At 36.2% G+C, this 21,776-nt stretch overlaps 1 protein-coding gene across 3 annotated transcripts in view; it reads left to right on the top strand.

Annotated features, from left to right (window-relative positions):
• The window catches only part of grid2 (glutamate receptor, ionotropic, delta 2), a 411,138-nt gene that overhangs the window by 220,125 nt on the left and 169,237 nt on the right, over positions 1-21,776 (top strand). For all 3 annotated transcript variants that reach the window (XR_009649218.1, XM_060882146.1, XM_060882147.1), the window contains exon 3: positions 15,999-16,283. Coding sequence is in view for 2 of the 3 variants with exons in the window: in XM_060882146.1 (XP_060738129.1) it covers positions 15,999-16,283 (285 nt within the window). In the remaining variant the exon portion in view is untranslated. The remainder of the gene's footprint in view (positions 1-15,998; positions 16,284-21,776) is intronic.

Raw genomic sequence — 21,776 nt, 5'->3', positions numbered from 1 at the left:
AGAGGAGAGTGGCGCTGTCACCTCTTGTTTCATGCTTGAAAGGTCTGTGGTGCAGACTCAGCAGTGGGCTTCAGAGCTGGTGAAGCCAGAAATAAAATAAATGCAAATACATTTCTTGAAATCAGTGGTGTTTGAAGAGGGTTTAACCAAAATCCATATTTCCTCAAAGTGTAATAAAGTCATAGTCCAAAAAATTATTCACTTTCATATTTCTGCTTTTCCTCTCAGTACTGAAAAGGCACATATTGCTAGGAAGATTAAATGGGAGACAGAACAATAGCTATTATCTTGTATTTAGATTATATTCTTAAGGAAAGAGAAGGTCAGCACTAAAGGATTATGATGAAAGAGTATTACATTTTTACCAGTGTATAAAAAAAACAAACCTAAATAAAGAGGCATGCTGGTGGACGACTGTCTCAATTTTTTTAATGCAGTATATAGATTTTCACATGAGACCATTGATTCCTACAGCACAGTGTGAAAGCCTTAAGGAGAAATAGGATTAGTGTATGATTTTGTGATCAGCAAACCAAATTGCACGTCATTAGAGAATTCTTTGGTTATGACTTGAGAACGGCGGTCAGAAGGCGTGAGTTACGTGCACACCGAAGGCCAATTTAGTACCATTGTGACCAAAAAAAGCTGACTCCAAAGTTCTGGCAGTGTCAGAAATTAAATATTAAAAACTCATAGTGTGGAGGATGGTGTCGGTATACAAAACTCATGGGATAGTTCCATATACTGTAGTGGCAGTGAGGAAACTTTAATGAAAAATATGAATGAACACAAAACTATCCTTCATACCAAAGATTCACTTTGAAGTGAAGAATGTTTCTCTTTATTTGAACCCCTTTTCTGTACAAGCTCAATTGATGACATATAGCAGTACATTCGAGATTTTTGTTAATCGCAGGCATGTTATGAAATTTGGCTGAGATATTATTGCGGATCATTTCATACAGTGTGACACATAATGATCTTGAAAGACCGCAGAGTCTAAAACAGACTTCAGTCTAATTATGTCAATGTGGTCCCTTGTAAATTCATAACAGCTCAATGAGTGTGAACATGTGTAGATCAGCTGAGGTGGAGTTAATGCCTGTACTCTTTCTTATGACTTTTGTATTTGTATGAAATCAAATTAAATAAAATAGCCTTAAATATGGACAAATTTCACATTAAATTAGTTTTTAGTTGTCAAACAAAGACATCTATTGATTTGCTGTTTGTTTATTCATCTGAAAGAATCGTTAAAGGTTAATTTATGATTTTAAAAATTACAATAATAAAAAAAGCCAAGAATTTCTTGGAATTGCTCCAAAATTGCATCCTGAACATCTACATTTAAGTAGCTCTTCTTCTGTGACACCGTTGTGGAGAAAAATATCAAATTTGAATTTTATTCCACATTAGAGGTTATGCCGTGTCATTAGCATACTGAAATCACTCAAAGGGTTTTGAAGCTTCAGCTGCCTTGAAGACTTCTGCTTGCAGTTAAGTCTTAAACTTTGGTACCACAGGGAAGTAACCTTATTATTATTATTATTATTTATTATTAGATCGACTTTTTTTATTTATATTTTTTATTTTTTTCCATTCCACATCCTCTTCCCTGGTGATATCTCTGATGATATTTCCATGATACCAAACTATCATTATATTTTTTATGTATTTATTTGTTGACTTCCACTCACAGAGTGTGTGATCCAGTGATGCTGTTTATTTATTACAATGAATATTGCGATAATGTTGAATGAAGTGAGAGTATGCTGGAGGTTGAACAAATAGGATTCTTCATCAAAGCTATTTTTAAGGCAACAGAAGCTTTAGAAGTCTACAGAGATGTAGTACAAAGGTTCTACTTAAATGAGTCATCCTTCACCATGTTCTGAGCAAGTGGGCGAGTGCATGTGGGCGAATGGACCAAGAGAACGATACAGGATGGAACGGCTGACCTCTACACTGTGTGGTTTTGTTATGCTATTGGGGCATTTTCCAGCATGATTTGTTCCAACTTGTTCCCTTAGAGGGAAGATTGACTACAAATCAATATAAAGTTCTTCTGACTGATCACCTTCACATAGTGATGAAATATTTCTATCCTGATCTGTCCTGATCTAGCCATAGACAGGGTGCAAGGGCTTGCTGTATTGCTTGAATGAGTATAAAATTGATGCAAACCATATGCTATGGCCTTCATAGTCGACAACCCAACCTAAAGATCTACAATATGAGAGATTTTGGTCTGTAGTGTTAAACTGCTGTATGTTCAAATCGCTGTACTATGAAGTCGGCAGTACAGTAGGTGTTCCTATTACTGGTTGCCATAGTAATAACGTTTAATTGTGGGTGGTGTAACTAGCTTTCCAAATCGAAAAAAATGAAGGTAAAACATTCTGGAAGGAAAGATTTTGTTTATAAATTTCACCTGTAAATATACGCATCATATCATAATAGATGAAGAAGAAGCAGTGTGTGCTCTTTACAACAAATCACGAGCATGTACTGTCTTCACTCCCATTAGTAGTTGCTGCACCAAGTCGCTGCATACTTGCATAAAGTTAAGCTTTTCTCATCTTTGCCACTGCGCACACCAAGATCTAGTTAGTCATGTCGCCGTTGTGAGTCGCTGTATGTGTGAAAATAGCATTAGACATCATGCTCCACCACCATCAGCAAAATATCTACTGAGGGAAAATCTTGTGGAAGAAGAAGAACAAGAAATAGAAGCTCATCCCTACAATACATTTACAGAGATTTGTAGCTCCTCCAAGGAGGACTGAAGCTATGCTGGCATCTCATGTAGCCAACCTGTTTTTCACAGGTATGGGATACAAATCTTAAGTAAATTCACTGGTTTAATGGGAAAGAAAACAGCCAGTGATTTATTGTACCCTAATTTGTATCATTAGCTCACTAAACTGTGGGATAGAGATGAACCGGATACTCGGCTGAAACGAGTATCCTGTACGGATAAATCACTTCTGAGTACGAGTATTATACGAGTAATACGAGTCAATATCTGTGCTCGTATTGAATGAAAATCATCATTGGGTAGCTGATTGTATCAGTGTTCTGTGATAGGCTAGTCACAGCGCCCCTCCCCTACACACATACAGATGTATTGTGTTGCTGTGTCTCGCTCTGCTCACTCACAATCACACACAGAACAGCTCTCTGTCTCTCCCTCAGTCACTCGGGTTCGTGGGTCTTTTCAGTTAACGTTTAAGGTTTCTTCAGCTTTTTACTTCGGGTTGTAACGTTAATAATACGTATTTACTAACCAGTAGAGTTCTGGTAAACGTGGGTTCGTTCAGACGTGGTGCTTGCTTGGTAGAATGCGACTCGCATTGCGACTCTGCCTGTCGGAGATTTTTTTTCTTTTTTAAACCTTCAGCTGTCTCTAACCAGTAACCAGACACTGAGTGTCTGACACGTTTTTGCTGTATTTCATAAAAACATAAAGGTAGTAAGCTAGTGTTATAAATATTACAAATTAATCATTACCGGTTAAAGCCCCGCCCATTTCAAGGCAAGCCGGATACGGATACAGATAATTCATATGGTTAACAGATACGGATACAGATACAGATAATGCTGTACTCGCTCATCCCTACTGTGGGATGCATAATATTATCAGTATTAATGTCTTTAGACATTAAATTAATTCAGAACCTATTAATTTAGACTTTTACAAAAAATTCACTTTGGGGTTTAGTTCTATCCCATATAAGTATTAATAATAATGTATGTGAGGGCTTTCTCTGCAGTGCCCCGGGTGCGATTTCCAGACAGGGAGTTAACCCAGCCATTCAGGGGTTGACTCTCAGTGTCGGCCCCAAGCCTGGATAAAATGCGCCAGGAAGGTCATCCGTCATTAAAATCCTGTGCCAAAATTAAATCTGTGGACCAGATGCTCCACTGTGGTGACCCTGAACAGGGAACATTTGAAAAAAGAAGAACAATAATGCATGAGACAATGCTAAATTTCCAAAGTGACTTTTGCTGTGCTTATTAAGACATAATAAATGGGGTGTCATCCGTCAAATTGTGAAGGTTCTAAATTTGTGCATAAAAACCACAAGTACACACAAGAACATTGGTAATCATCACGTTTGCACTCAGTGAACATAAATCCCAACTTTCTCTTGCACGGCTACAATTATTTACCAAAAGAAACAGCACTAAAATTCCATACATGCTAAACAAAGCTCAGTAGCTTGCTTAGTTGTATGTTTTAGATAACTTGAAAAAAAATGTGAAAACGTTCAACTTTACTGATAATGAAGCAAAGATTTTGCAGTATATAGCAGAGATGGGGGACTCGAGTCACATGACTTGACTCGAGTCGGACTTAAGTCACAAATCTGAGACTTGAGACTTGCTTGACAAATATTAAAAAAAGACTCGACTTGACTTTGACTTCCAATAGCACTTATAATTGGTCTTCAGTGTTAGGCTTTGAGTGAAAAGCGTATTCAATTTAAAGGGATAGTTCACCCAAAAATAAAAAAATTCTTTTATAATTTTCTCACCCTCATGATGTTACAAACCTGTATAAATGTCTTTGTTCTGATGAACACGGAGGAAGATATTTTAAGGAATGTTTATAACTAAACCATTCATGAGCCCCATTCATTTCCATAGTATTCTTTTTTCCCACTATGGAAGTGAATGGGGCTCATGAATGGTTTGGTTACAAACATTCCTTAAAATATCCACATGTGTGTTCATCAAAACAAAGAAATTTATACAGGTTTGTAACATAATGAGAAAAAGATAACAGTATTTTCATTTTTAGGTGAACTGACCCTTTAATTAATAAATTACACTCACTCCAATCATCTCTCTCTCTCTCTCTCTCTCTCTCTCTCCAATAGTTAATTCACTTCAAGGTTTGTGGGATTCAATAATTTATGTTTTTTGATTGACGTGATTGATTGTTGTTGTTATTCTGTTGTTAAAAAGGAAGGATCTAATTTAAGGATGTGTTCATGTCCCATTAAAAGGGAATGCCTGTTCAAAAAATGCCATTTGGTTGCAAAGAAACCATTGTACTTTTTATATACTGTATATATACTTTTCCATGGTCTTCTGCCATGTTTGAGGCATCTTGAAACATTTCATGCTTTTATGTTGGCCTTATTTCAGTTACATTTACATCTTATTTTTTGTAGTTTTGATTTTTGTTCATTTTTAGATTTTTATTGTATTTACAACTCACCTGTATGTGGACACATTTTAAAAATAAATGCATATAATCATTTTTGTTGCAAATAAAATTATCATAGTCCATAAATACTGTATATTTAACTTTGTTTAATATATACATTTAGTTAAATCATCAAACATATGTATGACTTGCCAGTGACTTGCTTGACATAAAGCAGTGACTTGACTTGACTTGACTCTCACAAAAAATGACTCAGACTTGCTTGAGACTTGAAGGTTAAGACTTGAGACTTACTTGTGACTTGCACATGTGTGACTTACTCCCACCTCTGGTATACAGTATAAACAAAAATGCTTTATTAGAATTTGCTTTGTGTACGATTTTACTTTGTCTGTTTCAGCTTCTCTTAAGCACGGACATCAGTAACTAATCTCTTGATTTTATTCCCATATAATTACATTTTTGGTACAATGTTCAAAATGCACAACTTTTGTTTATTTGTAAGCAATTACTTTATACAAAACAACCATTCTAGCTTACTACTCAGTTATTTACATTTAAACATATTAGTCATTAAGTTGATGTCAATAAAGACGGCTGCTTGGTCGTACAACTCAGCGATTTTCAATTCACACAGTGTAAATAGTGATGCATAGCAAGCTTGTAGTAGATGAAGAGGTCCAGAGTTGGGTTGCACTCAAACCTTTCAAGTCTTGTATACATCAAACCTAATGAAACATATGATTTCACAACAAATCAATCCCTGTCAGGATAAGCTGCAGTTTTTCGGCTGCACGAAAAATGACACTCGTCCGCTGCTTCGCCAAGCCTAGAAATTTCTTCCGCTCGTCATCATGTAACGTGCTTTATGGCCATGCAGCATAGCAGTAACAGTTTCCAGAGATGATACATCAGCATCACTTCACTAGTTAGCATTCATATTTTGACAGGATAAAAAATGGGTGCAAAACACTTGACGGTAGCCATCAGCATGTGTAGTTGTCCTGTAGGACATTCCAAAATGCATGTAAAATGTATAAGAATTTATTTTCAGCGTACTAGATACCCCAGGGCATGGAAGGTTAGTGGTTGGTGTTTGAATTCCCACCTTCGCCCAGTATGTGTAAAGTTTGCATGTTCTTCCTGTGCTTCAGGGGTTTCCTCCAGGTACTCTGATTTCCTCCTACAGTCCAAATTGTAAGCTAACTGGCATCTCTAAATTGTCCATAGTGTGTGACTGGGTGTGTGAACGTGATTGTACAATACCATGCAATGTTTTGGCACCCTTTCCAGTGTGCCCCTTACCTTGAGTGAGGACAGATTCCCTTCACTGTGACAGCCAGTCATAACTATAAGGACCTGGGAGTCTTTGGGATCTAAATTGCTGTAGAATTTTATTGTACAAACCATCATATTAATCTTTAATATGTTTTAATATGGGCTGATTTTGTCTTATCTTGTGCCAGAGATGGGGGACTCGAGTCATATGACTTGACTCGAGTCGGACTTAAGTCGCACAGTTGAGACTTGAGACTTGCTTGACAAATATTAAAAAAAGACTCGACTTGACTTTGACTTGACATTCATGACTTGAGACTTGACTCGGACTTGAGTTAAATGACTCGAAATAACTTGTTTTTTTGTTTTTGTTTTATCTTTTTTTGTCTATTTTGTTTTTAAAATCTGTTTTTAAACGCACGCAAGTGCGTAATATAACCACGTGACGCAGCAGCAGGCACGCAGAGGGAGCGCGCGCACTAACTAATAAACCTTAACAGTCGTGACGAAACATGGAAGGCGCTACACCAAAAATAATTAATTTCGGGTACCGGGATTTTGTGCAAGATGAGAAGAGAAGAACAGCAGTATGCGACCACATCGCTCACAATTGAATGACAAAGTTCTATCAAATTAATTTTTTTGCAAGCGCAATGTAGTGTAAATGGTTGGTCACTGTTTATGTGGAAATGTCAGCTTTTTTCCAACAGCACTTATTATTAGTCTTCAGTGTTAGGCTTTGTGTGAAAAGCGTATGGACCGTTTATGGGGATGCACATATATATATAAAACATAAATATAAATAAATAAAAAATAAAAATAAAAAACCTCAGAGTTGCAAGCGCAGCAAAATTCTTGTCTCGCATGCACACGCACACACATTCAATTTAAAGGGTTAGTTCACCCAAAAATAAAAAAAAATATTTTATAATTTTCTCACCCTCATGATGTTACAAACCTGTATAATTTTCTTTGTTTAGATGAACACGGAGGAAGATATTTTAAGGAATGTTTGTAACCAAACCATTCATGAGCCCCATTATTATCTATAGTATTATTTTTTCCCACTATGGAAGTGAATGGGGCTCATGAATGGTTTGGTTACAAACAGTCCTCAAAATATCTACATGTGTGTTCATCAAAACAAAGAAATTTATACAGGTTTGTAACATCATGAGGGTGAGAAAAAGATAACAGAATTATAATAATAAATTACACTCACTTCAATCATCTCTCTCTCTCTCTCTCTCTCTCTCTCTCTCTCTCTCTCTCTCTCTCTCTCTCTCTCCAATAGTTAATTCACTTCAAGGTTTGTGGGATTCAATAATTTACGTTTTTTGGTTGACGTGATTGATTGTTATTCTGTTGTTAAAAAGGAAGGATCTAATTTAAGGATGTGTTCATGTCCCATTAAAAGGGAATGCCTGTTCAAAAAATGCCATTTGGTTGCAAAGTAACCATTGTACTTTTTTATATATATACTTTTCCATGGTCTTCTGCCATGTTTGAGGCATATTGAAACTTTTCATGCTTTTATATTGGCATTATTTCAGTTACATTTACATCTTAGGCTTTGTAGTTTTGATTTTTATTCATTTTTAGATTTTTATTGTATTTACAACTCACCTGTATGTGGACACATTTTAAAAATAAATGCATATAATCATTGTTGCAAATAAAACTATCATAGTCCATAAATACTGTAGATTTAAGTTTGTTTAATATATACATTTAGTTAAATCATCAAACATATGTATGACTTGCCAGTGACTTGCTTGACTCAAGCTACGACTTGACTTGCTTGACATAAAGCAGTGACTTGACTTGACTTGACTCTCACAAAAAATGACTCGGACTTGCTTGAGACTTGAAGGTTAAGACTTGAGACTTACTTGTGACTTGCACATGTGTGACTTACTCCCACCTCTGTCTTGTGCATATGTGACTATTAGGATTTTTAGTTAGAGTTTAATTTAATCTTATATAATTTGTCAAATCAAATCAAATCAAATTTTATTTGTCACATACACATACATACAGGGTACGACATGCAGTGAAATGCTTTTTGCATCTATCCGGTATTTAAGCATAAAAGGAATGCAATTAGGGGTAAAAAATAAACCAAAAACCAAAACCAAAAGGAAATAAATAAAAAAGTATAAACAATATAAAAACTATATAAAATATGAAAATATATGTGAAAAAAACAATGTATATACATATACATAAATAATGTATATATGTATATATATATATATATATATATATATATATATATATATATATATATATATATATATATATATATAATATCTTATGTATCATCATCATCATCATCATCATCAAAAAAGCAACTGGTCGCACTGTTTATGTATGAAATTGAATCCCAATACAGTAACGAAACTCAGTTTTGAATCTGCTTTAAAGTAATCCACTTCATTTTCTCAAAATAAATATAATTTAATATAAAGTGCATCAACTAGAATTAGATCCTTCAGGGATCAAAACACAATGTCACATCAATAACACATTTTACACATCTCTGTAATTATTGTAAAGCACTCAGGAATTCAGCATCATTCTGAGTTGAACATAATGACACACTGGCAGTGCGGCCTGTTCTGCCCTAATTCATCTAAATTAACTAACTCATTAGACATTTAAAAAGAAAACTCGACACTCGAACGCCAAAAGTGAAACAAGTTAATTCGGTTCATTTTTGCTACAAATAAATGACGTACCTGTGTGAATACGTGCATCTGACCTCCTTCATCATCTTCCTCTTTAACTTAGAGCAGGTCTTAATGTGCACTTTCTCTCTCATAACTAGACATTATTCAGTTTTTCTTTTATTTAAAAAGGTAAAGTGTTAAAAATGTAAGCTATTTAATGTAAATGTAAGACGGTTTTAACTGGATATTTATTTATCACCAAACAGACTTTTTCTGAGACATTTTTATATTTGTATTCTAGCACAATACAAACCAGTTCTAAATGATGACATTAATGATCATTTCTTATCCTTATTTATCTAGCTAGGTTATGTACCTGCCTCCTCAACCCTGTCCCATCATCGTCATCATCATTATCATCATCATCATCATCATCATCATCATCATCATCATCATCATTATCACAAAACAACTGAATTCCCTTCATTGTTGTCTAAATGCATCCGCAAAGAAAGGAAACAGACGATCAAAACCTCCAATATAAAAAATGGTCTGAGTGAGAGAGAGACAGGGAGAGAGAAATACCTAGAGTGATTTTGACCAAGTCGCAAATGACATACTAAAAAAGTATCAATTTAGAACACCACCAATGGTGTCATTAGGTTTTCTTGAACATACAATTTATTTAGCAGCCTATTTGAAGGCACAAAGGCAAAGTTAGACTGAATTATTGCAGGGTTCAGGATGAAAATGAAACTGATCCCATCATTTCTCAATTACAGCTGCTTACAGAAAGCAATGAAATATGTCTATTTTATGCATTTTTTTGTCTATTTTATGCATCAGTGTGCATGCAGGTGACATGGAACAGTGGGACAGAGCAAATAATAGAATTGATGATAATAGAAGGAAGAAAAATATGAAAACAAACCAAAGATTCAAACGGAAAAGAAAAAAAAAAACGAACAAAACGCAGCTGAAAAGACAGAATGGAGCAGTGTACTGATGTACTGATGTGATAAAAAGAGACTGGACTCTAATAGTGACATATTTGGATGCTTGTAAAACACCACCCTAACTCAGATTCCACTTTAAGGAGGTGTTAGAAAGTATAGAGGAAGTAGTCAAGCAGGATGAGGAAGATGAATGTCAGTGAGAGATGAAAGCAGAGGAGAGGGAGGATTGATACTGGCGAGGTTTCTAATGAGTCACAGGTTCAATGCTTGTGCTTTACCCAGAGGAGATTGGCCCTGTGATAAATGGCTTAATTTGAATTGCTTCAATTAGACAAGAAACCTCTGCATACTGATCTAAGTGAAGAGGCAAGAGAACGTACACATGCTTACACACTCATCCCCCCTCCAAAAAATATATATATATAGAAAGCTGAAGAAAGATATATGAGGCTGCCTCAGCCTCTTCTCTTTATCTCTCTGATGAGCTACGTTATCCTCTTAAAAACACTTTAAACACACAGAAGCAGGTGGGCCTGCTGCGCATTGATTGTGTTCCTCTTGTCTGCAGCCAGCTGGCATGCTAACGTGTTCATGAGTCTTCATTACGCTCACAGACAGTAAGACAGGTCCCTTTAATGCCACAAGATCATCTCTCCATCAAACACTTGCTTTGTGACATTTGGAGAGTTACCTATACGGAAACATACAAATCATTCTCCTCTACTGCTGTTTGTGTTTCTAGATCCTTCTAGCAGTGTGTGGTGTGACAAACAAAAAGCAAAGTAAGAAGGGAAGTGCAGTGAAAGAGCAGGAATGACGATTGTTCTTTTCTCTCTCGTCCCTTAGTACCTAAATATGATATGTACTACAACTGGTTCAGGAAGACAAAAGTTGGCAGAAAGCAGTACACAGTAGAGGAATTACAGAATTTATAACTGCACTTCACTAACATTTTATAGGAGTTGGTCTTGTTATACACAAGTGTTTATTAAAGCGTTTTTAATAATTGATAATTCCATGCCATGCAACCTGGCAAGGATACCACAACCAATTAAACAAAGGAACAAACAAAATAAACAAACAAAAAAAAAAAACGCAGTGAATCCAGAAAACTCTGGTCCTGAATTCTGACTTTTACAAAATGCTGAAGCTGAGGTCTCCTTTAAAAAAATTTTGTGATTGGTGAATTTGGTGAATTTTCATGCACAAGATTCTTCTTTTATACTCCTATGACTGAAAATCCTGAAGGGACTGACTAACTAAAAGTCTCTTCACAGAAAATGTCATCAACAATCAAAAACATCTTGTTCATGTTGTTACTATGGAAATGATAACTTGTTAGAGGGATGAAGGCAAGACAGATAAAACTTAGGAGCAAATGTTTCTTAGCAAGCTATAAATATCTTGTATCTAGTCAACATGATGTACTATTTTGTCTTGAAATACTACAATAAACCAAATATTAGATTATTAAGCTTATTTTTAGTCCTATTTTTACCATTTTTAACCTTTCAATTTTCTTTCTCTTGGTAGATTAGTTTGATATCTAGAAGCAAAATAGATCATATAAAGCCTAAGACCCTAGAAAAAGGCTGAATAATATTACGTTTGGTTTATTGTAATCTTATTATAGTAAATAGAAGATATATTTAACCAGATTCAAGATATTATTTACACTCTTTTTTTGCAGTGATACAGATGTTTTTATAAAAGAGTAAAACAAATTTTTGCTTCATCGGTTTTTCCTGATGGAAGATTAATTGATGCTTATTGTATTGAAATATTATGATGGTTAGACTTTAGGTATTACTAATGTAACTGTTCAGCAGAGTGTGACGCTCTGAAATCTGCAGTAAGAACACATGCACGATTAATGCCTCATCTGAGCTTCAGGACACTGAGCGCTGCTGCTCCTTTTGTGAATAAACAGCAGCGGGTTTTATTAGGAAACACGGCTTGTGCAGGTGTGTGAGGGAGGGCAGTAATGCCTAGACAGAATGTTCAAGCACTGTGAAGGCAGCAGAGCATGATATTGAGCTTTCTGTCGTGTTCACCTGTCAGGAGTAAATGGGGCCTTTCTGCCGAAACACTCCACAGTCACTACAAAGGCACTCAGCTATGACTGCCGCTATATCAGGTGAGGCTGGCAAGTCATGGGACAACACTTAATGCTTCAACCCTGCATAGGCTTGCTGTGTACTGCAAGCGTTTCTTCTATGAAAGCTTAAATGTCCTGAACGAGAAGCTGTATTGAACTTAATTTAAACAGGCCTCACTAACTAATAGCTCATTATTTCATAACTCGGAATAAATGATCATGCTGTGTGACCTTCAAAAAAGTTTGTCCGTGTCTCATGTGAAATCCCGAGCTCTTGTTTTGTATATTTAGCTTTATGAGAAAGCCAAAAATAATCAGGTGTAGTTTGTTTTACTTTGGAATCTTGACTTATGACTGCGCATTTGTCTCTACTTCACTGTTTTCTCTTTTCTTTCCCCTCTAATTGTGTAAGAATGCCTGAATATACACTACACTTGTAGAAACCCACTTTTTTATTTATTTATTTATTTTTTTTATTCATTTAATTATTGTATTCATTTACTTATTTCTGAAGAGCTCATCAATACCAGTAGATTAAGGGCATACGTGTTTACACAGAGTTGTATTTTACACATCACCCTGTGTTTACAGCCTACAGTTATTTTGGCCCAGTGCTAATTTGTTGTCTTTGTATTCTGAATTCATAATAGCATTTATTTATTGTATTCTGAATTCATAATAGCATTCATTTATATCTATGAATTTATATCACCTATGCACTCAGTTCATTTATGTTCACATTAAATTCTTCACACAAAATCCTTTGTTGTTGTTTAATACTTCATTTTCACCAAATCTGATTAATAGTCATTACAACGCAGTTTGCCCTCCCCATCATATAACAGCTATAAAGCAGCAAAAATCAACATGGTTCTAGAACCACAGGTTTTCAAACTGCTGCTCATGCAGGTCAGTTGAACACACTGAAGGAAAACAGCTATCTTTCCTTTTTCCACTTATATGAGCCTCTGCCCATCTGCCCATGCTCACTTAAAGAGAGAACTTTTCTTACTGGTTGTGGCATCGTCAAGATTCAAAATCTCACTGAAACATTAACAAAAAATACTGTAACCCTTTTTTTGCGTAGGGAATTAATGAATTCTTTCTTTTCTTTTCTTCAGATATATGTTTATCTTTCAACTTTTATCAGAAAAAAAAACATGGATTTTACGTGAAATAAAAAAAAAAAAACAAGTTCTAATTAAAACCTGTTACACATGTCCAACCCCCTCTCTTTCTCTACATTACATTACATTCGTTATTGTCATTTCCAGCAGTTGTACAATCCTTACCACTCACCTTCTCGCCACCAATTCACAAATATCACAAATATTTCTATATTTATACTTATTTTTGCAATGTTACACTGACTAATGTCCAGTACCTTTTAATACAATTACATGATTGGAATATATCTATTTACTAGTCTAATTCTGCCCACTAGCTTTATATGAAAGCAATTTTTCTGCCGTTATATTTTCAAGTTGACCATCAGCAGCCTGACCATCAGCAGACATTTCCAGACGAAAGGAAGAGTTTTGGCTTTTTCCTTCATACTGGCAGTTGATACTGTGTATTCTAAGGTCGGATGCTAGATCATATTATTAATTAAACACATTATCTATTAAAATGCATTTTTTTAATGAAATTTTAATTGTAGTCATTAGAGATCAGTATTAGACATGTGCAGTTATATGCACACTAGAACTTGGTTGTGTGTTGCAAATGTGTGTGAATTTTCAGCGAATCTGGTTAGGTTTAAGTATGTTTATGCTTGAAGGGAGTTATATTTTTTGAGGATTAACACTGTTTTGTTGTCGTATGCACATGCCTTGTTCTGCTGGCTGCTGGCAGGTAGTTTGATGACATTTCTATGGATTTGGTTGCAGGCAACTGAAATTCTTCCCTTTTGTGAAGCAACAGCTTGATAAATGCTAAACAGAGTTGTGGCTGTGTTTGTTTACATAAAGTTGAGCTTCACTAAACTTGTCACTGTCACAAATAAGAAAATAGTGACATACAGTATGGGTCATTTGGTTTAAACAAATGCTTCAAAATGATCATAGCAATTATTAATTATTATTAATTAATTAATTAATTATTAATCTAGATAAAAAGATTATGCTTTATATTATTATGTGCCATGTGAAGAAAAAAATAAGCAAAATTATGCTTTGCGTTTGAGTTTTTATGAAAAGATACTAAAATGGTCTGAGTAAACAGTACATTTAAATGCAACAAAATAATCATTTAGTAATTACTCAGTCAGATCATAAAGCCTTCATGTAAATGTCACAATCAATCTTGAATTGATTTAAAGGTAGTGGTGGTCAGGGTGGTGTAGATCTGAAATAATTTGGTAAATAGTGATCAATTAGCCCACTTAGCAAACACTTGAATTGTGTATTTATTTATTTGTTTGTTTGTTTGTTTGTTTACTTATTTGAAATATGTATTTATTAATAAATAAATAAATAAATAAATAAATAAATAAATAAATAAATAAATAAATAAATAAAATTCAGAAATACCCTGCTTACATGTTTAGTGCAGTAGAGCGCACGTCAATTTCCATCTTACAGCCTAAACTTGGAATCTGGTGGAAATAAATATTTGAAAGGGATTGCAATGTTTAGGGTACAGTATGTATAAATAGTATTTTTACTCATTGAACTCATTCAGGTTGATGGGAATGCTCTTAGAATTAAAACGATTGGTGACATTCATGGTATTTATTTATTTAATTGTTTGTTTGATTGTTGCAGTGTTTTAAACGAAGCACATTAAACCCATCATCTATTTTTTCTTCGCATTTTTTTTAGTGACCAACTTTTCTGATCTCTAAAAGGCTCAGCAGCCACTGTCATGCTTTGCCCTGCACACAGGACTTTTCTGCCAACTGGCAAATTACATCGTACCTCAGCTAAGGCGACATGCTCCATGTTTCACCTTCCCCGAATCTGGTGACAAGCAATGAAACAAGCCAAGTGAGATGAATGTATGTGTCTGGCATTGATGCTGCTGTGTGTCCAGGAGCACAGAGGGTGGTAGGGAAATCTGTTGGCCTTTGCTTGGGGCAAATGTTTTTTTTTTTCCACATTAAAATATTATTAGCATTAATAACACACTCTGTTTAAGGGCAGTGACAGACAGGATTGGGTTACATGGCTGAACACACATCTATCAAAATCATGGCTGTGGATTGGAACAGTAGCAAGAGGTGAAGAGAGCATATAAAGAGATCATGAGCATCACCAGTGCCCTCTAATGATAGATCGCTGGGCAGATTTTTTTTTTTTTCTATTCTTTTTTTTTGCAAACTATGCACTTGAGAAATTAATTGGGTCATGTAGAGTGCTTTGTACCATGCGCTATGTAATATAAGCTGATGCCAGGGAGATTAAGTTTTTTCTTATTGAGATCCAATAGCAGCCATAATGCCATGGTCTCTGCAGCAGCAACAGCAACCTCATGATGGTGGTGAATCTATTTGAACTATATTTAATTAGTAATTAAGTGCACTGAAAAGGCACATTGATTACTTAGTTCTTGGCTTCCAGTTTGCAATTATATCTGAACTTGAGTCACATAATCACCATATCCTAAAGCAAACAAGATGCTGACTTTGGTAAAGGGAGTTATATTTGTTTTCAGTGTTTCTCAGTTATTTTCAATGTACATCCATTCTCTGTCTTAACATTATTTCTCTTGTCAGCGTACATATCTAGAAGTGCTTCCTAGTCCCAAATAAAGGAGAATCCATTCAATAAAAAAAAAAAAAACATTTTTTCTCTCTGTCTTTTTCTCCTTCTCTGCAGCCTGTGAGCTGATGAACAGAGGCATTCTTGCTCTGGTGAGCTCAATCGGATGCATGTCTGCAGGCTCGCTTCAGACGCTGGCCGATGCCATGCACATCCCCCATCTGTTCATCCAACGGGCACCAGCAGGAACCCCTCGCTCCAGCTGCCCTCCTACCAGCCATGGGCAACCTGATGACTACACACTCTTTGTCCGGCCCCCTGTCTACCTGAACGATGTCATCTTCCAAGTGGTGATGGAGTACACATGGCAGAAATTTATCATCTTTTATGACACTGATTACGGTAAGTGTACAATGCAACTTCCTAGGGGGCGTGGGCATTGACAAGACATGTTGACACTCGCCCAGCAGGGTTGGTTAGTTTATTAGCGATATGGAAAAAGCATAAAAATGTAGATTGAAAAATGTTAACACACCAAAAACACAAAATCAGAAATTGCAACAACCAAAGAACCAAAATGCCAACAGCAAATTTATAAAGATATCAACTTTAAAGAGACAGGCGGATCCTTATTGACCATCACATGCACAGTACTGAAAATATCACAACAAACAAAGGAATCAGACATTTACTGTCTGAGAGCCTAGTTAATTTAATGTAAAGTCTGTGGTTGAATTACAGTATTCTTCTGAATAGCCTGGCTTTATTTAGTCAGGTTTTTAGCGTTTGCATACTGTACAAAGATGACAGTGTATCTACCATAATGTCATATGAATACCCTTCATAGGCATGAATAAATTCTTTGATAAATTCTATGAGGCTTATACAGTATTTCTCTAAACATTCTCCAGCTCACTATTGCTCGCAGTTTCTTAGAATGACGAATGCTGTAGTCAGTGCCCATCAGGATGTAATGTTCATTATGGACTTACCCTTTCCTTTTGATTTAGTATTATTGTGTTGCAGTTGTGTTTTTACGTTTGCAGTTGCATTTTTATAATGTATTTAGAACTTACTGTTTAGATCTGTGCTGAAACCCCTAAAAATATTCTTCTATATACTCTATATAGTATATATATATTCTATATATTGTCTTGACTACAGGGTAAATTTTCTTCCTTTTATCTAGATCTTTATTTCTTCAGATAACCAACCAATTTCCAGTACATTAACTTAATGGTGTCTGACTCTTGTAGTGTAAAGCACTAATGTGATCATTAGAAGCAATCAGTATACACTATATGGCCTCAAGTGTGTGTATACCTGACCATCACACCCATATGAATAAAAGAATTGTTGAGAAAATCTTTGTTTGCTGCAGGTTACCTGAGCTAAAGCTTCTGTGGTTGAATGATCACATGCCTACGGCCATGTTCCACAGTCTTCACAGAAGGGTGGAGGTTATTATGACAGTAAAGGTGGGCAAAATCTATTATGGGAAGTTCAGCAAGCAAATATAGGTGTGATGGTTCAGTTGTCCCAATAGCAATATAGTGTATGATGTGAAATTCTTCTTTCTATAATGTTCGGAACATTCATGAACACATAACATAATTTATAACATTACATAGACTCCTAAATGAGTTGAGTTTCAATTACAGCAAGTGCTGTACAGCAGAACACAGTCATATGCTGATGATTTTTTTCTTTTGGATATGTAACCAAAACAAACATATATATATATTTATATATACCTGATATATATACCTGACATATTTATTATTATTTTTCATCCTGAATTTGTTCTGAATTACATATTAAAATGAAGGAATAATGAGATACAGAATATACACTGGTAGTACTGAAGAATAGTTATGAATTATGACTTGTTGCGAGATGTGCAGCTACACTGGTGACACTTTGCCTACATGCCAGCTGGAAATAGGCGATCCTCTAGATATCCCTTTAATACACTGAAACACAGAGAAAAAGCCTGAAAGCTTACAGCTAACGAATGCAATATTGCGACAGATTTAAGGGCTATGTGTTAGACTGAAGTGCGACTTTCCAGACATAATAGGGATTAAGTGGTTTTGCTCATTGTTAACCATGCAGGCCTTTGATAATCACTGATATTATTCATAACTTGGACTTCGCCACTTCGTGTCAACACCCTCTCATCATTTCCTTAAAAAACGATATGTGGTTGTTTCTGTTGTAGCTCATTATGTGTCCACAAAAGTCAGACTTGTGTCAGTGTGTAGGTGAAAGAATGAAAAAAACAGAACAAGAAAAAATGTGTGTGTGTGAGACAAAGAGAGAGAGAGAGAGAGAGAGAGAGAGAGAGAGAGAGAGAGAGAGAGAGAGAGAGAGAGAGAGAGAGAGAGAGAGAGAAAGACGGAAACCGATAGAAAAATGTCTGTGTGTTTATTTTGTAAGGAAAAAAAAAGTGAGTGTGGGGCAGAGACACCATCAGTGTACCCTGTAGGTGTCTGTATGTACATCAGTATGTGTGTGTACTTGAGTATGTGTGTGTCTGTTACTGAGGGAGAGACAGATAGGGAAGCTGCACAGTTGTGTGTGAGAGAACTCCATCTTCCTGTCAGTCCCTGTGGAGGCCATACTCGACTGCAGCAGGATAAGGCCGCGATAAATAAGTGTCTGTCTCTACAGAGAAACGAAGAGAAACGGATAGGTTTTCAGTTCCACCAGGAAGCCAAGCTTCTCACATAGTCCTTCATAATGAAACCTCTGAGATCCTCTCCTTCTTCCTGCCTAAAGCTCACTGAAAGCTTGTCCAATGACTCGGAAGATAGATCTGCTGGGCATTAGTTGTGCTCTTCTAATCAGCATTCTTTCAGTGAGAACAATTTACCCTTAAATTGCTTTGACTTTGTTTTCAAAATAGCTTTTTGGACAATTGAATCTGTTGGTAAATTGATTTCTCTATCCTCATTGTCCCCTGCTTACTTCACGGTTTAGTGGCTCAAGCAGAACTCTTTACAGTGAAGGGTTGACCTGACAAGCCGTTGCCAGTTTGCCAATTTATTCAGTTCTGTTACAATTATTGCTTAGTAGCAAGTGACTTGGGATTTTCCTGATACCTGTTTTTTTTCTCCAGCTAGCCAATCTTTGGCTACAAGACTGCTTAGTGGTCCCAAGAAAAGAGTTCACATCACCAGCTTCACTGTCCATTATAGAATCCAGTTTAAGATGATTGTATTTGGTTTTAAAGCTTTTTATGCACTTGTGCCTCCTTGCATCATGAGTGCACTCAGACCATATTTTGCCCCCAGGTCTCAGTGATCTTCAGGTCTGTTGGCCACGATCCCAGCTAAAACACAAGGGTGACTTTACCTTTGTAGTCACTATCTTGAGACTATGGAGCAGTTTACTGCAAAACATTAGATTTGCTCTAGAAGGCTTAAACTATACACCCATCAGCCATAACATTAAAACCATTGACATGTAAGGTGAAAACATTGATCTCATTACAATGGCACCTATCAAGGGGTTTGGTATATCTAGGCATTAAGTGAGCAGTTAGTTCTAAAAAAGTTGATGTGTTGGAACCAGGAAAAGAGGAAGTGTAAGGATCTGGGTGAATTTTTGGGTCATTATGTGGGATCTGGGTCATTTTGTGATGGCTAGAGGACTAGATTAGAGCATCTCCAAAACAGCAGGTCTTGTGGTGTGTTTCTTACAAAATGTATTGGCTAGTACCTACCAAAAGTGATCCAAGGAAGAATAACTGGCGAACCAGACACAGTTAGCCCATTTGATCTGATCCCACAGAAGAGCTAGTGCAGTACAAATTGTTAAAAAGTTCAGAGTTCATTCAGAGTGCCCATGCTGACCCTTGTGCACTGCCGGGGTGTCTACAATGGGCATGTGAGCATCAGAAATGGACCAATAGAATAACGGAAGAAGGTGGCCTGGTCTGATGAATCATGTTCTTTTACATCATGTGCATGGACAGATGCATGTGTGTGTCACTTTTTAATGTTATGGGTGATAGCTTTATGGTTGATATTTTATGCTAATATTTTTATGGTAGAATTGTAGGTGCAGTTCTTTTGGTTTAACCTCCTGAGACCGTATGCTACTGTTGTGTACATTACAATTTCTACTGACTGTTTCTCTTAATTCATAGCTGATAACTATAAATTTAATCAGTGTTTTCAAGGAAGCAGTTTGGCAAAAGAATTATACCCAACAGTCCTCATATAAGTTTGGTACAATAAATATATAGACAATGAAGTGTGAGAAAATGTTATGTCCTCATACTGTATGAGGACATTCGGGTCTCAAGAGGTTAAATATGCTTTCTAAAAACTGACTTAAGTATAATTTACATAGAACAGCACATAAAGAAATAAAACCTTTTTCCTGCCCTCATTATAGTTACATGGTGTTCACTATGCCACCTTTATCTTTATGCTTATCCACTGACAAAGCAAAGAGCTATATAATCAGTTAATAATTACATGAATCCAACTGCAGGATACAGTTGGATTAGCATGCATACTGTCTAAATTCCAGGACTCCATGCTGAACAAATGAGTAGATGAAACAGATAGAGTTAATCAAATTTTGTCCCCCCTTCATGGATATAATTAGCAATGATTCAGGCGAATGACCCAATTATCCTCGCGTCAGAGCCAGCTGCCCACTTTGCCCTGTGCTGGACCCAAGGAAAAATGTATTCCTTAGGGTATATTTTAGTTTTCCTGCCATATTGATTTTTGCCATTCCCAGATTTTACACTTATCTACTTCGGTAATCTACGTTTTCACACACAACATTCACCTGTTGTCTCACTTGTGGCTTGTGTGCTGTGGCAGGCTGTTTTTTCAGGACTGTTATATCTGGTTGGTTTCAGCAGGCATAGTCAAAGCATTAGACACAGCAAAGAGCCTGCTGTTAAGAGTGGGGATTGATGCAAAGCGCACAGAGCTTTAGCTCACTTGAGACTCAGATCTAGCTCTTTGCATTCAGGTCACGGCCCACAAAGCTTCTCTCGGGTGTCTCCAAAAACTTCCACTAGCACCGGAATTTGATGTTAAGTTTGATTTAGAGTAGCTGTGCACTGACTGTCTGTCTATATGTCTGTCTGTTTCTCTGTATATCTGTCTATCTTCACTATATTGGCAAAGGTATGTGATCACCTGACCAATATGTGCTTGCAATTAGAATAACCTTCACTCTTCTGGGAAGCCACTAGATTTTGAAACATGCCTGTGGGGATTAGTGGAAGTCATTTCACCGAAATGAGGAGGTCTGACATGCAGTCAGTGTTCAAGTTCAACCCAGAGGTGTTCACTGGGGTTGAGAAAAGGGCTCTGCCCAGGAGTCCACTTTGTGCACAGGGGAATTATCATGCTTGAACAGTTTTTGAATACCTTGGCTCCAGTAAAGATGAATTATTACTACAACAGTATACAATGCATCCTTTACATGTATGTGTGTGTTATCCTATACAGCTTTATGGAAACAGTTTAGATAAACATACGTCCAAATACGTTTGGCCACATACAGTAGTGTATCTATTTCCATTGTCTGTCTGTCAGTCAAGCTAGTAGTCTTTTCCATCATTCTACACAGTTTTCCTATAACTGGAAATAATAAGCTAATGTAATGTGCAGCATTTCAATCATCTCGAAATATAGTAATTAGGGTGAAAACCTTCTGTTGGTAAGACTAATGGGGATTCTCTCCTGGCAATTAATTTGGATGATTAATCATAAAAAAAAAACATGCTTTGGTCTCACTTTATATTGTGCCTCTGTGGATTATTTATTTTAATAGCAACTAGTGCACTAGTATCAAACAAGTATGTTCAGGAATTACAAAGTCATGCTGAGATTGTGCAGGCTTCTGAAATGGTAATTTTCA

Source organism: Tachysurus vachellii, chromosome 11, assembly GCF_030014155.1.
Source record: "Tachysurus vachellii isolate PV-2020 chromosome 11, HZAU_Pvac_v1, whole genome shotgun sequence".
NCBI classification, from domain to species: Eukaryota; Metazoa; Chordata; class Actinopteri; order Siluriformes; family Bagridae; genus Tachysurus; species Tachysurus vachellii.
The sequence above is the reverse complement of the archived record's forward strand: the minus strand, read 5'-3'. Positions and strand labels throughout refer to the sequence as shown.